General features: G+C 39.7%; 1 protein-coding gene across 5 annotated transcripts in view; it reads right to left on the bottom strand.

Moving 5' to 3' along the window:
* Positions 1-14,266, bottom strand: part of LSP1 (lymphocyte specific protein 1) — a 105,435-nt gene that overhangs the window by 33,278 nt on the left and 57,891 nt on the right. For all 5 annotated transcript variants that reach the window (XM_087716713.1, XM_087716683.1, XM_087716689.1 and 2 more), the window contains exon 2: positions 8,206-8,343. In XM_087716713.1, coding sequence (XP_087572839.1) covers positions 8,206-8,343 — 138 coding nt within the window. The remainder of the gene's footprint in view (positions 1-8,205; positions 8,344-14,266) is intronic.

The raw sequence follows: 14,266 nt of genomic DNA, 5'->3' as shown, positions 1-14,266 counted from the left end.
GGAAAGGATGTTGAACACTACCAGGTTCTTTCAGAAAGTTATGAACATTGTGTCTGTTTATGTGCAAAGTATAGATTTCTGTTCCTAACCAGAATGATGCCCAAATGTGCATGGTTGCATCATGACAAGTACTGCCATGTTGTTCTTGAAGTACAATGTTACCTGCAAATACACAAGGGGAAGAGCTTGCCTCTTGATGCTGCCACATGGCTTCATCAATTCCTCTCCCTTGCTCCCTTCCAAAACATGGTTCTTCTCAATGTTTGATTGTATTATTTAGTCCCAAAATGTATGTTAGTGATATATTGCATAAGCTAAGTCCACATATCAAACTAAGATATCTGCTTTATTATTGCCACTATCATTCTATCACTATCACAGCTTAGTTTCTTGAGGATTTATGGAGGTATCTATAGCAGGTATCTTAGGAAGGACACCAAAATGAAAACAGGTGTGATAACATCATCACAAATACAACAATTATACTTGCATCCCAATATCTGATACAGGTACATATGTCCTGGCATTTGCATGACACAGGAGTGTCAAATTCGCGGCCCATGGGCCAGATGCGTCATGCATTGGCCCGCCCACCTCCGGTTTAGCCAAGGGGGGGGGGAAAGCCATGATACGTCGTGTGATGAAAACATGACACTACGAGTTTGACACCCCTCATATGACAACATCACACGTTCCACCATTTTCCCTCCTCTACAGTCACCTGAGGCACCAGGAAAATGCAAAGATGGGGAAGAAAGACCATCCTACATTCTGACCCATTTCTATTCCCTCACAATGGCACAGGGACCAAAGAAGAGGCACTTAATGAATTAAGGATACCTTATGCATTGTCACTTCTACATATCATTCAGAATCAAAAGTAAGGGAAAGAAATGGTGAAAACCATTTATTTTCTAACATGTTTTGTGATCCTTTCTGATCTGTAAAACATGTCTTACAGTGTTATTTGAACCTTAGATCAATTAAGTGTATTATATTGGGCATCTCTTGGTTAAACAAATCATGACTGAGAGTGTGAACTAAATCTCAGAAGATTCCGGAAGGCAAGGATACAACAAACTTTGAGGCTGTATTTCTAACAGCAGGGATGGCTAGGAGCAGAACAACCTCTAAGAAGCTGGACTTGCTCAAATGCATAGGAAGAGAAAAGAATGAAGGCTAAAGGTTCTGGGGCTGTGAGAACTGTGTGATATAAAAGAGATTTATGTTAATAAAGCTTGGCATGTAGGTGAAACAATTGTATTGGGGAAAGTACTTTTGAGATTGACATTTGAATCAGCAAGAACTAGATCAAGAATGCAAAAAGAATTGGACAAACCGGTCGTGGCATCGGCAGGAGGCTCTGGGTTGCTGCCTGTTTTACTACCAGTTCTCAACCTGCACAGTTGCACTGTTCAACGTAAATTGTTCTCCGTGCATGCGCAGAACAATCGACAGTGAACTGTGCACACACAGTCACTAAAATCCAAAATGGCAGCGGTCCAGTGGCAGCGAGGGAACCTGTGTGTGTGGCAGGCCTGGGTCACTACCGATTCTGTGACCCAGGCCTGAATTCCACAACTGGTTCAGCCAAATCAGGCCAAACCGGGAGCAACCCACTTCTGTTCTGTGCAGAAGCATCACCTGCGCGCGCAAGCAAACTAGTAGTAAAAAAAATATATAAACCCACCACTGGTGTGTTCCCTAACAAAGCTATCAGAATATTTCCCACCACTAAACACAAATTCACACAGGGAATTCAAATTGAAGCAAGCAAAGCATTTGATACATTTGCAGGAGCTCACTACAGCTGAAATGCATGTTTTATTGTGGCGCGTGTATGTGTATGTGTAAGAGAGAGAGGGAGGGAGGGAGGAAGATAAAGAATGACTCTTCTCTTCCATTCATTAATAAAGGAAGAGAGGAAAGAAGCACTGAAACACAACTGGCCAAAGTCCAGCAATTGGCCTTCAAAATATACAGACTGCATTCCAAACCTATGATTCATTGCAATTTAATACAGAGATGCACAATCCTCTAGAACACTGTTAAGTAAAAGGGAGGTCCTAGTATGATTATAAACAAATGGAAAGGAGCATTGCTTTATTCTTTTTCTTGTTTCCTCTCCTTTTTAATACTGAAGTTTCTTTTTCCCACAGAGCAGTGGCACTGGGCACCTGTAACCTGAACCCAGTTTTTTTAAGGATACCATATAAATGTTACATTTCTAAATATAAATATACTTGTAAGATGATAGAGGAAAACAAAGGGAGAAATGAAAAGGAATTAGCAGTTATTTTCTTCTCAGGTGCTCAAGATGACCTACCCAAAGAATAATTCAAGTCTTGGCTTCCTAACATATGTTTTAAAACATTCTTTTAATTAAAAAATAAGAAATAAAAAATTGGCATCCTGCAAAAATTAAGTACCAATGCACAGTATTACCTGTGTTTAAGAGAAAATCAGTAGGAGAAAAACAGGCAGAACCAGTGTCCAGAGTTAACCAAGTAATCACCCTGGACTTATAACATTCCCACAGTCTAAGTGGGTCTTGAATTCCATTGACCCTTATCTACTGTCAATTTAGCACTGAGCATTAATTGACTAGATTCTTGTGTATAGGCTTGAGCAATAAATCTTCTTGACTGCATCTTAACATATGGTCCTGGCAAAGAACCTCAGAATCCCACAGAAACACCATTGGACTTTCTTAGAAGATTAAATCACCAAATGTTCACTCTGTGGGGTGTAACTTGAAACAACGTCTACCTGCCCCGAAAACAAGGCAAAAACAGTCTAGAATGATAGAGAAGTTGAGATGATGGCTAGAGAGGTCATCCTCTATTTTCTTTCTGTTCAATGGGGAAAAATCATGGCATGTTCACAATAGCAGTCTTTGGTTAGGACAAAAGTTAACGTTGCAGCTACAATTCAAAAATGTGCCTCATGGGCCATAAAAGATTATCTATCCTTTTTTTCTAATTCAATTAGACAGGGGAGTCTTAAAAACAGCTTGCCACATTTTATTATATATACCAATTTCTTCCAGGCAGTTGAGTAGTATGGGTTTTTATTTTTTTTAAAATCACCTTCACCATTTAATCAATAGGATTTTAAAAGACTGATTTTTCTGAGGTTGGAAGAAAGAAAAAGTGACCCTTCTTTTCTGACAAGGTAAAGCAAATAAATTCTTTGGGGTATCAAAGGGATGTCTCAGCACCCCTTGATATTCTTATCAATATCCAGGACAGAATTAAATTTTGCAATTAGAAAGACACTTTTAATGATTTATTTGATTTATTGCCAACCTTTGATTTAGGAGGCAGCACACAGAATATTCCCTCACTGTATTTAGTTCCCACAGCCAGCCTTGTGAGGTAAATTGGATTGAAAGAAACAAATTTTGGAAAATTACTCAAAAGATCTACTTTCCCTCTACCAAACAAAGAATGTAAATTAATTTGAAAACTGTTGGGGAGGGAGGACAACTTGGAAAAAGAAATTGAAACTGTCATTTCATAAGGGCAAAAACATGAAGAGATGTCTAAATTTTGAAGAAATTTAGCGTCTGTTCTAAAGAGGATTTTTATTAAAATTTTAAGTCTGAAGGGAAATTTAGTGAAGCATTTTTTCCTCCGGAATGTAATCAGCCAGGTGCTCAGGAAATCACAAAGGCATGAAAATAATACACACTCCCTTACTTGTGTCCAAAACATTAGTTACAATACTCAGAAGTGACTAAACATGGACATCAGTACAGTCTCCCCCAGCTCCATGTTTGTGGGATTTGGGGACCTACCATTCCCATCAACCTTGACCATTAACACTGTTGTCTTTAGCTAGGGAAGCTGTAATCCAAAACATCTGGAGAACATCTGGTTGGACAGGGCTGCTTTGGAGTAGGAAGCTAAGTAAGGGATGTCAAGGAAAGGTAATCTGGACCTACAGGCAAGTTATGATAACTGTGTTTTAGAAGGGGCTATGTACAACAGCATAGCTTACCAGAAGTGGATGAGTCACTGTAAGGGGGAGTTGAGTTTACTGAAGTGGTGTGTGTGTGTGTGTGATCTGTATTAGCATCCTGGCTTTTGTAGTCAAAACCACAGCTGCAGAAATGGCTAGGGAGGAGAATGAAACCATCAAGCCCATGGGAAAAGAAAAAGACTCCCCCCCCCCCCGAAATAATTCCTTGTGTGTATTTCTTTTTAATTAACTTTTCCAGAACCACTCCCATTGCCACTGGATATCACTAAGGCTTTCCAATTGAATGTTGTTTTCCAATTGAATGTTGTCTCAGCAAGCATATGGCTTAGTCCTAACCAATGAAAAGTTAGGAGTGAGAGGAGCCCTTCTAATCAGGGGGGGGGGGGACTTCAAAAATTGCAGCAATGGGTTTGCTGCCCTGTTGCTGGGTGGGCGTGGCCTAGTCAGCCTCCTGCACCACAGGGGGGGTTTGCCCTCCCCAGGCTCCAGAGGTTTTTTTCCGAGCCTCTGAGAGAGCAAAAACTGCTTCCCATGCGCTCTCTAGGCCCTCCAGAGGCCAAAATAGGCCCATTTCTAGACCTCCAAAACTTCTGATAGGCCTGTTTTTCACCCTCCCCAGGTTACGGAGGCTTTCCTCGAGCCTGCGGGAGAGCGAAAACTGCTTACCCAGGTTCTGGAAGCCGGAAAGGCCCATTTCTGGACTTCCGGAACTTCCAGTAGGCCCATTTCCCCCCTCCCTGAGCCTCTGTGCAGGCCCTGCATTTACCTGGCATGATGAACGGGCCACGTGGAGACTCCTGGGAGGGGCAGAGTAGAGGGGGTAGGGTGGGGTGGGAGGGGAGGCAAAGGGTGGGCGTGGCCAGCCAGGGATGGCATTTGGGGGGTTCACCAAATTGGGCAGAATCCTAGCTAGAGGATCACCTGAACCCGTGTGAACCCCCAGCAGCCCATCCCTGCTTCTAATGATGGACTGAAAAGTGTGAGGAAGGAGTACTGACATATACCACCATCATTCAGTTTCCTTCTGCCATTGCAGTTCCAGCTAGGTTGGTGAAATGTTTGCAGGGAATAACTGTCAGGCAAGTCAAAGCGGAAATGTTCCCTTCTATCCTCCATTTCTTCCATCAGTTTCCTTCCCTTCCAAGTGCTTGTATTCTAGTTAAACATGGGGGGTGTCTCCATAAATGAAGCTCCCACAATAAATGGCATATAAAACTATGCAAAATTTAAAAGGGATGTTGGGCTTCAATTATACTTCAACTGGAGCACCTTCTCTAAGGTCCCCACTTCTGAAGAACAAAAGTAAAGCTGGCACATGCAGTAGCCAGAACCAGCCCTAGGCTTATGCATTCTCTCTCTCTCTCTCTCTCTCTCTCTCTCTCTCTCTCTCTCTCTCTCTCTCTCTCTCTCTCTCTCTCTCTCTCTCCCTCCCTCCCTCCCTCCCTCCCTCCCTCCCTCCCTCCCTCCCTCCCTCCCTCTCGCACACCCTCCCTCCCTCCCTCTACCAGCAACAGGATTTGCTAGGAGAAGCAACTGGCTGACACAGACTGCCTTGACTGATATAGACTTTGCATTGCAAAGGGCTTTGTAAAAATAAATTTGGCCCGCCTCCCACTGACCTAGTGGAAAATATTGGTTTTCACAGTGTTGCTTGTTATGTTCTGCTCTGGCTGCTTTAGATAAAGGATTTCCATAAAAATCAATACATTTTAGTTACCGTAAGGCTTACATATATTTGTCTACAACTTCAACCAGCAAATGTACGATAGATACTTTCATAATTAGAAACAACTAATAAAGAGATACTTTATTAAGATTCATTTTCATATCATGCACACTGATATAACTCCCCAAAGTAGAAGATGCTGAGGAACGATAGTGAAGATGCTTGGTGGTTTGTCCTCCATTCTCCTATTGCTGTCTCACAACCAGTTTTGAAGCAATCACTCTGGACAGCTTTTGGCTGTCACTGCATCCTAAGCCTCAGATAGCACCTCTGCATTTCAAGCAACTAAAATATCTGAGGTTATTGGCATGCCTGAAGCTGAAGGAAAAGAATAAAAGGATGAGTTTGCAGCGGGGATTCATTCATACACCTTCTCCAAAGTATAGTTGGGATCAGTGGTGGGATTCAAATTTTTTACTACAGGTTCTGTGGGCATGGCTTGGGCATAGCTTGGTGGGCGTGATAGAGGAAGGATACTGTAAAATCTCCATTCCCTCTCAATCAGTTTGGACTCCGGAGGCAGAGAATAGATGTAGGCAGGGCCAGTCAGAGGTGGTATTTACCAGTTCTCTGGACTACTCAAAGTTTCCACTTCTGGTTCTCCAGAACTGGTCAGAACCTGATGAATACCACCTCTGGTTGGGATCTTTGTTGCTAGGATCCTCAGTTGCTGGTTTGAGCTATCTGGACAGAGTTCCTTCAATTGCCACTATCAAATGAACTTCAGCCAGTGGCTACAAGATAGAGGGCCTATTTGTGAAATATCCTCCCTAAAGAGGCCTGCCTGAAAATCACTCACTGTCTTTTCAGCAACAAAACATTCTTCTTTCCCCTGGCATCTTACATGTAAATATTTATATTGTACAAGTATTTGCAATTTGTAAGTAACAGAATCTATGAGTGTGCACATAACAGCTGCCACAAGGATTCCAGCAAAGATTGTCCAGTGAATGGCTGCTCTGAACCAAATTTGGAGACCTGTCAACCCATCAAGATGATCCATCCTGGTATCCTAATTAACGCAATCAGTGTATTCTAAAGCATTTGCATGGAAGATCACAAAATATGATACAGGTAAGTCCTTGACCTACGACCACAATTGAGCCCAAAATTTCTATTGCTAAGTGAAACATTTATTAAATGAGTGATGCCCCATTTTATGACCTTTCCTGCCACAGTTAAATGAATCAGTGCACCTGTTAAGTTAGTGACACAGTTGCTAAGTGAATCTGGCTTCTCCATTGACTTTGCTTGTCGGAAGTCTGCAAAAGGTGATCACATGACCCTGGGACATTGCAACCATCATAAACCTGAGTCAGTCGCCAAGCGTCTGAATTTTGGTCACATGATCATGGGGATACTGTGTGTTATAAATGTGAAAAATTGTCATCATTCTTTTCAGTGATGTTGTAACTTTGAGTGGTCACTAAATGAACTGTTGTAAGTCAAGGACTACCTGTATTCACTAAGCCCATTTATAGTGACTGTCTGGTTGATGGATGCTTCTGACTGTTCACACAGAGCAGCCCTTCCCCAACCTGATGCACTACAGTCACACTGTTGCAACAACATCCAGAGTTGGCTTTGAGCTGGAATCCCTTATATCTGGAAAAGCCTTCACTAGATTTGGCAAGCCAAATTTGGGAAAAGTCCATGATACTCCTGAATATTACTGCATCCACATAATGCATAACCTTCAACCCTAGGAAGTTGATTCATTTGGTGTGCTGGCATAAGACGCAGATCATGTATTCCTGTTTCTCAGTATGCAATGGTGTGTGTGTGTGTGTGTGTGTGTGTGTGTGTGTGTTATTATGTGCATCAAATTAATTAATGCCTAGTAAGGTGCCTACATAATTCTTTATCAACCACATATTTATTTATAGATGATTATAGTTGATGGACAGCTTTGCAGTCAATCATTATGTTTTACATTGTCTTTTAGGCTGCAAATCCCCTTCAAGGCAATTGGGAGGCAAATGATAAATGCACAAATTAATCCCACTGACCATTGTAGTGTTAATTAAGTATCCCTACCTTCCAATAATACTAAAAAAATACTGCAGTTCCCACAGCCATACAGGTTAAAAAAAGATAAGGCTGAAACTCTGAGGATTTTCTTAAAGGCTTACACCAATGGAAATAGATGAACATCAGTTGACAATGAATTCCAAAAATCTGGAGCCATTGCAGATAAATATGCATGCCTCACCCCTGAAACTGCCTGTTCTCAGAGACAGGGGACTAAAATAAGCTACTGTTGCTGATTACAAAGGGAAGTCAGATTAATAGGGATAGTCGTTCAGAAAACTAGACTTTTCCCCAACTAAATCAGCCTTTTAGCTGAGCATTGACAATATTAAGAGTTCTATGAACCAATGCCTAGTGAGAAGACTCAGTTCTGCATTAACTGAAATTTCTTAACTTCCTTTAAAGCATTACACTAGTTCAGCCTGACTCTCATTGCTCCGTTGATATGCCAGGCACAGACTTACCTGATTTCTTGTACTGCCACTTCAGAGGTGCTGCTGAGGCCATCTTCTGTCTGGGACCTCAGCTGTCTCTCACGTTCCCTTCGACGTCGCTCCCTTGCAGCTTCCTCCTCATCCTCCACACTCCATTGAGCTGTCAACCTACCAGTCAGAGAGAAACCCCATGGATATGTACTTAGTATTTGCTAATGTTTCTCTTCCCAAATCCTCACCAGAAACAAGGGCAGCCAGAAGGAAATTATTCTGTTAGGAAACATTTGATACAAATAAGAACTGCTGGAAATACCCCATGTTCCCCACCCCTACCCTTTAAGCAGCAGTGAAGATCAAACTGAGATCCCAGTTGGCATGGTGGGAGGAGGGAGGGATGAACCATCAAAAATCCCATTGCAGGTGATGCTAACTTTACTACAGGTAGTCGTCGAGTTGCAACCAAAATTGAATCCAAAATTTCTGTTGTGCTAAGGCAGTTATGGTGAACCTTTTCGGCACTGAGTGTCTTAAAAATTGTGCAGAAACATCACGCATGGATCTACGCACTCGTCAGGGCTGTGCTCCAGAAAAGCCAAACTTCCGGGTTCTAGCACACATATGCATCCAACAGTAAGCTAGTCGGTGTACATGTGCACACCGGTTTTCAGCACTGCTGCATGTGTGAAGGGATCGAGCTCTGGAAAAGCCAAGCTTCTGGATTTTGACATGCATGCGCATTTGACGATCAGCTGGCTGGTGCACATGCAGTTTTTTGCCACTGCCGCACATGCGAAGGACAGCTGATCCTCTGGCACATGCACGCCAAAAACCTAGAAGACAAACAAGCAAGGCCATGCATGCCAGGTGATATGGCTTTGCATGCCACTTTGGGCACGCATGCCATAGGTTCGCCATCACAGTGCTAAGGGAAACATTTGTTGAGTGATTTGGGGCCATTTTGCGATTTTTTCTTCTCGTGATTATTGCATTTGTTAAGTTAGTAACATGGTGGTTAAGAGAAACTGGATTCCCCATTTTCTTTGCTTGTCAGATGGTTACAAAAGCTGATCAGGTGATTCCAGGATATTGCAACCATCATAAAGATGAATTGGTTGCCAAACCAATTTTGGAATTTTGATTGTGTGACCATGGAGATGCTGCAATTGTAAGTGTGAAAAACGATCATAAGTCCCTTTTTCCATGCCATTGTAACTTTGAACAGTCATTAAATGAAGTATTGTAAGACGAGGACGAAAGGAGAAGGAGAAAATCTCTGAAATTAACACCAAGCAAACAATCAAGCAGTAAACAATACTCTAATCAAGGAGCTACTAAAGAGAAAATTATATCCCCCCCCCCGACAATGGCAGGGTAAGTTACAGTACATAAACAAGTAGTAAAGCCTACATTCACTAGCACGGATGTTGCTGCTTACTAGATTAATGAAATGTCTGCAAGAAAACAACCAAGCTTAGAGAGCACTCAGGATTCCATAGTTCAACCCTGAGGTACATACATTCTCTTCTATTAAGAGGAGAAAAGTTAAAAGAGCTGGAGAAACAGAGCCGACATTTGGGAAGAATTCACTCCATCCAACATCTTTTGTGTATGTTGCCTACAAATTGAAACGGAAAATCTGTCAAAGCACCCATGGTGCAGGAACTGATTAGGTTATTCATGCCATGCTATACTTTCGAATAAATGTTTAAAATTTGGAATAATTCAGAAAATGCAGGAAAAGGCAAAGAAAATAATCAGCTTTTAACTATGAAATCTCACTGGATGACTGGGCCAGTAGTTTTTTTCTTAGCCCAGCCTATTTCATAAGGATACGTAAATTCTGGGGAATAAAATCAGTAACCTATTTGCAAAGGAGAAAAAAATAAGATATCAATTTAAATTAATGACATCATCAGTAGCAACAACTAAAGCAGGGTTGTCAAACTCGCGGCCCGTGGGCCGGATGCGTCATGTGCTGACCACGCCCCCACCCGGTTTAGCGAAGGGGGGGAAGTCCGGATACGTCACATGACGCCACCATGACAAAGTGAGTTTGACAGCCCTGAACTAAAGCCTTCACTGGATCTCTAGAAAAGGCTATTCTGAACAATAGATGATTTCAGCAGGGTTCTTTTTTTCCCCAGAAGCATTGTGTTTTAATCGGAATATTAGAAATTTTGCTACAAATAGAACAGATACTGTTTTAGAAGGGCACCATGTACTATTTTACTGCAGGGTTTCCTTCCATGCTACATAAGATTAAAAGCCTGACACAGCTCTTTCCATAATCTCTTAGGCACCAGATAAGCAATTCCTTGATAGAATCCAGAAGAGAGAACATTGTAACAGTAATTTTGTAACCTTCCAAAATGGATTAAGTTAGGATATCTAGAGCCAGAATCATTTCTCTCCTCTTTTAGCTGCAGGATGCTTTTTTTTCCTTGCTGTAATATGTATGTAAACAAAATATAAGGTCAAATTATTCTAATTTTGTAAACTGTTTTGCCAATTCCATTATTATATTTCTTATATTTCTTATAATTATAGGGAAAGCCTTGGCTAGATTATTTTCTAATTGATATTTCAGTTACTAGGTTTGTAGTGATGTCTCTGTGATAAAAAATGCATGATGTTGCATAGAAGAAGACTAGATTTACCTTATTTAAAACTGTGTTTTGCAGCCTGCTGTTTAGTTTGGATGAAAGAGTGGATGTTGCTGAGAAATAGAAGAATGATAGAATTAGGAAAAGATAACTTGAGGTTTGGTTGACAGAGTTTTTTAGGGTATGATAGAGTTAATATAATTTTTAAAATCATTATGTGGGAAGTGTAATATTAAGAAAATAGAATAAATTCAAATCCAGAATTGTGCTCCAAAACAACTTTTACAAAAGAGAAACAATAGAAAAATCACAACTTGTCAAGATTTATTAATACAGGAAGATGGAGAATTTAAGATTAAGTCAAGAGAACAATTGGCTGGAGAGGGGTCAGAGTTTTTCATATACACTACTGAAAGTAAGATTTAATATATACAAAAAGGTAATTGGAATAGAAAATTATAAAATTGAATTTGAAAATGAATTATGTACACATTATGAAGATATAATTGTAAAAATGAATAAATTTTTGTTAAGATTTGAAACTAGATAAGTTAGGGATTGTATGATAAAATGAGTTATCAGTTGTTAATAATATACAGATGAATGCATGGGGGAAATGTGGGGAAATGGTACAAAATCTATAGAATTATACTTAAAAGTATTTTTTGTAAAATGATGCATCCTTTGTGCATTTTAAGTTCTAGATGTTTGTCAGTTTGTGGCAGCTGTCACTGTATGCTTGCTTGTGTGCTTTGTTGTTACGCAGTGACAATCTACTATGAACTCTGGGGAAGGTAGATGGGAGGGGGGATGCTTGGGAAAAATGAAATTAACTGCAGTAGCTCCCCGAGAGGCTGCTTCAAGGTCAGCTGGCTGGAAGAAGAATGCAGCTGCATACCAACCTAGTTCTGTACCAACTTGAAGTGACTGTTCTGAAAACATCTTGCTAAAACCTGATTGGCCGTGTGTGTGAATGCATGTTTGTGTATGTGTGTGTCAGCAATAGCAGGCAATTAAGGGACCAAATAGTTTAATTTAGAGATTTTGGTGCATGATTCTCAATTCTGGCTAGGCACTTCTGCAATGCACTTGGCTTGTAATAAATATATACTTTTCTCAATAAATAGGGCCATGGATTGTTTCTACTTAGAGGTTTAAATATTTGGCGAGGTCTGACAAATTGAATCTGAAACCCTGCAAATGTTTTTTACATGATCATTCTGGAGCACTTTCCCAATATTATGGTTGTGACAATATTTGGGGGCATCAGATCCATGTTTTTTTCACTAATTGCAAAATTCATTTTGCTGTCTGATTATATCAAAGAATCACAGACAATGAGTTGGGCAGCAATATAAATTTTAATAAACAAACAAATTTCTTAATCTATCTGGTCAGTGTTGCTACAGCCACTGATTCTGCAGTCAACAATCTTGTCTTTCTCTTTGCATAAGGGGGGGGGGCATTTTAATTTTTGTTGCATTGCTAATGCTTGTTCTGGGGCTGCAAATATCAAACCTTTTGTTTCCTTCTTCATGGATCTAACCTGAAGCTATTGCCAAGCATGTTTACTATTCACTTTGCCTTCAGTTTCTTTCAGCTATTGACTGTGTAGAGATTTATGTTTCCAGTTTTTCATTTACTGTTGCAACTGTTCAGTTCTGTATGTCATCTTTGATTCTGCTACCTTTAAAATGTTTTCCTTGTCGACATTTTTAGCATCTTCTCTTTGTTTGCTTTTATGTAATTATTTGGACTTTGGATTTTGTCCTTCACTAGCTATTTCATTTGCAACAAAGTAAAACAAACAATTTTCCTTGGTAAATAGCAAATGATCTATTTCACTTTTTGAGTGTAAGACATGATTTATTGCCATAAGCTTTTGGGCTCTACAGTTTAAAGCATCTAGTTCCACCTGTGTCAAATCAACAATACCTGTTATGTAGCATATTCCAAAGACAGCTTAAATATTAATAGTTTTTACAGTATTGTATTATCAGCATTCAGCTTTAATTTCAAAACACTTCTAACATTTTACATATTCAATCCTGGTTATTTTTTACTTAGGAATGCAAAAGTTGAAGATGATGATTTATATACCAATTCCTATGCCAATTGATATATACTTTCTCAAAATAGTTCACAACAAAAAAGACCAATAAAATGCGTAACAAAGTAATGCTGCAGACAATATAAAACATAGAATGCAATATTCAGTAACATCTACTTAAAAAGATGGTGGAAAAATGGGAAAAATAAAAACTTCCAGCATTCATATTATGAAAGCTGGGTGGAAAGGAAAGACTTCAACCCTGTTGGCTTTGCAGAAGTCTCCTTAAGACTGGGTTTATCATCATGCCTTGGGGCCAAATGATAATTCAAAGCCTTCTGGTTCTTAGCAATTTATTGTATTCTCCCACAAATTTATTTTATTGTTTTAATTAACTGTGTTTTATGGCTTTTATTTTGTTTTTATTCCTAATCATTTTTTAAAATTATACAAGCCACCCAGACTCATTTAGGTGAGATGGGCGACAATATAAATTGAATGAATAAATAAATATAATTTCAAGTGGTACCTAAAAGATGTTACAGTAGATGTCTTCCAACTTTCAGAAGGAAGAACAACAGAGGAGGCCCACTTAAAAGGATCTACCAGAAGGCATTTAGTAATTTTTGGTAATGCATCCAGTAGGCTTCTGTCTTTTGGGGGTTGTTATTAGGGACCTCATCTACTCTAATTCTGCATCCAGGCACCGGTTAAAAAAATACACAACCTTTCCTGATTCATATATTATAAAAATGGTAGAACTCAATATTGTCTGAATCAGTGGTGGGATTCAACATTTTTTTACTACCAGGCTTAGTAGGTATTGCAGGGGAAGGATATTGTAAAATTTCTATTCCCTCCCCACTCCAGGGGGAGGTTACTGCAAAATTTCCAATGCTATCTTTCCCAATTCTATTCAATGTAATATTAATCAACACATATACAGGAAAATGCTGATTCTGTCCTAAGGAGGCTCACATGGTGTATAATTATTTCAATTAATGGCTTCAGAGAAATCTATCACTAGTAGATTCTAGTACCAGGAATGACTTTTCCAATAAAAGAATATTTGTAACTCAGAGTTTAAATGAGGGGTCCTTGGTGCTCTCTGAGCTTGGTTATTATTTTGCAGTTATTATTTTGCAAACTAGGTAACATCATCAGTGCTAGACAATCAAACTCAGAGAACAATAAGAACCCCTGATGACTTTTCCTTTCTATTGCAAACCGCTTATATTGATCGAATATTATCCTTTTGCCCCTGTTATATTTAAGACTTTTCAGTTCCCATAAATGACATGGAATGCGATGCAGGAATGATATTGTAATAAAAGCAAAGTAAATATCGGGTGCTTTGTGCCTTCTGCCAATTAAAAAAAAAATAGAAACAGTTCATTTCCATGGACTTAAGAATGGTTCCTTTGTTTTAGATTCAGAA

This window comes from Thamnophis sirtalis, unplaced genomic scaffold, assembly GCF_051295495.1.
Source record: "Thamnophis sirtalis isolate CommonGarterSnake01/CBP01778 unplaced genomic scaffold, rThaSir2_p1.2 scaffold_1, whole genome shotgun sequence".
Classification (NCBI taxonomy): domain Eukaryota; kingdom Metazoa; phylum Chordata; class Lepidosauria; order Squamata; family Natricidae; genus Thamnophis; species Thamnophis sirtalis.
This window is presented reverse-complemented; position numbering and strand designations above follow the sequence as displayed.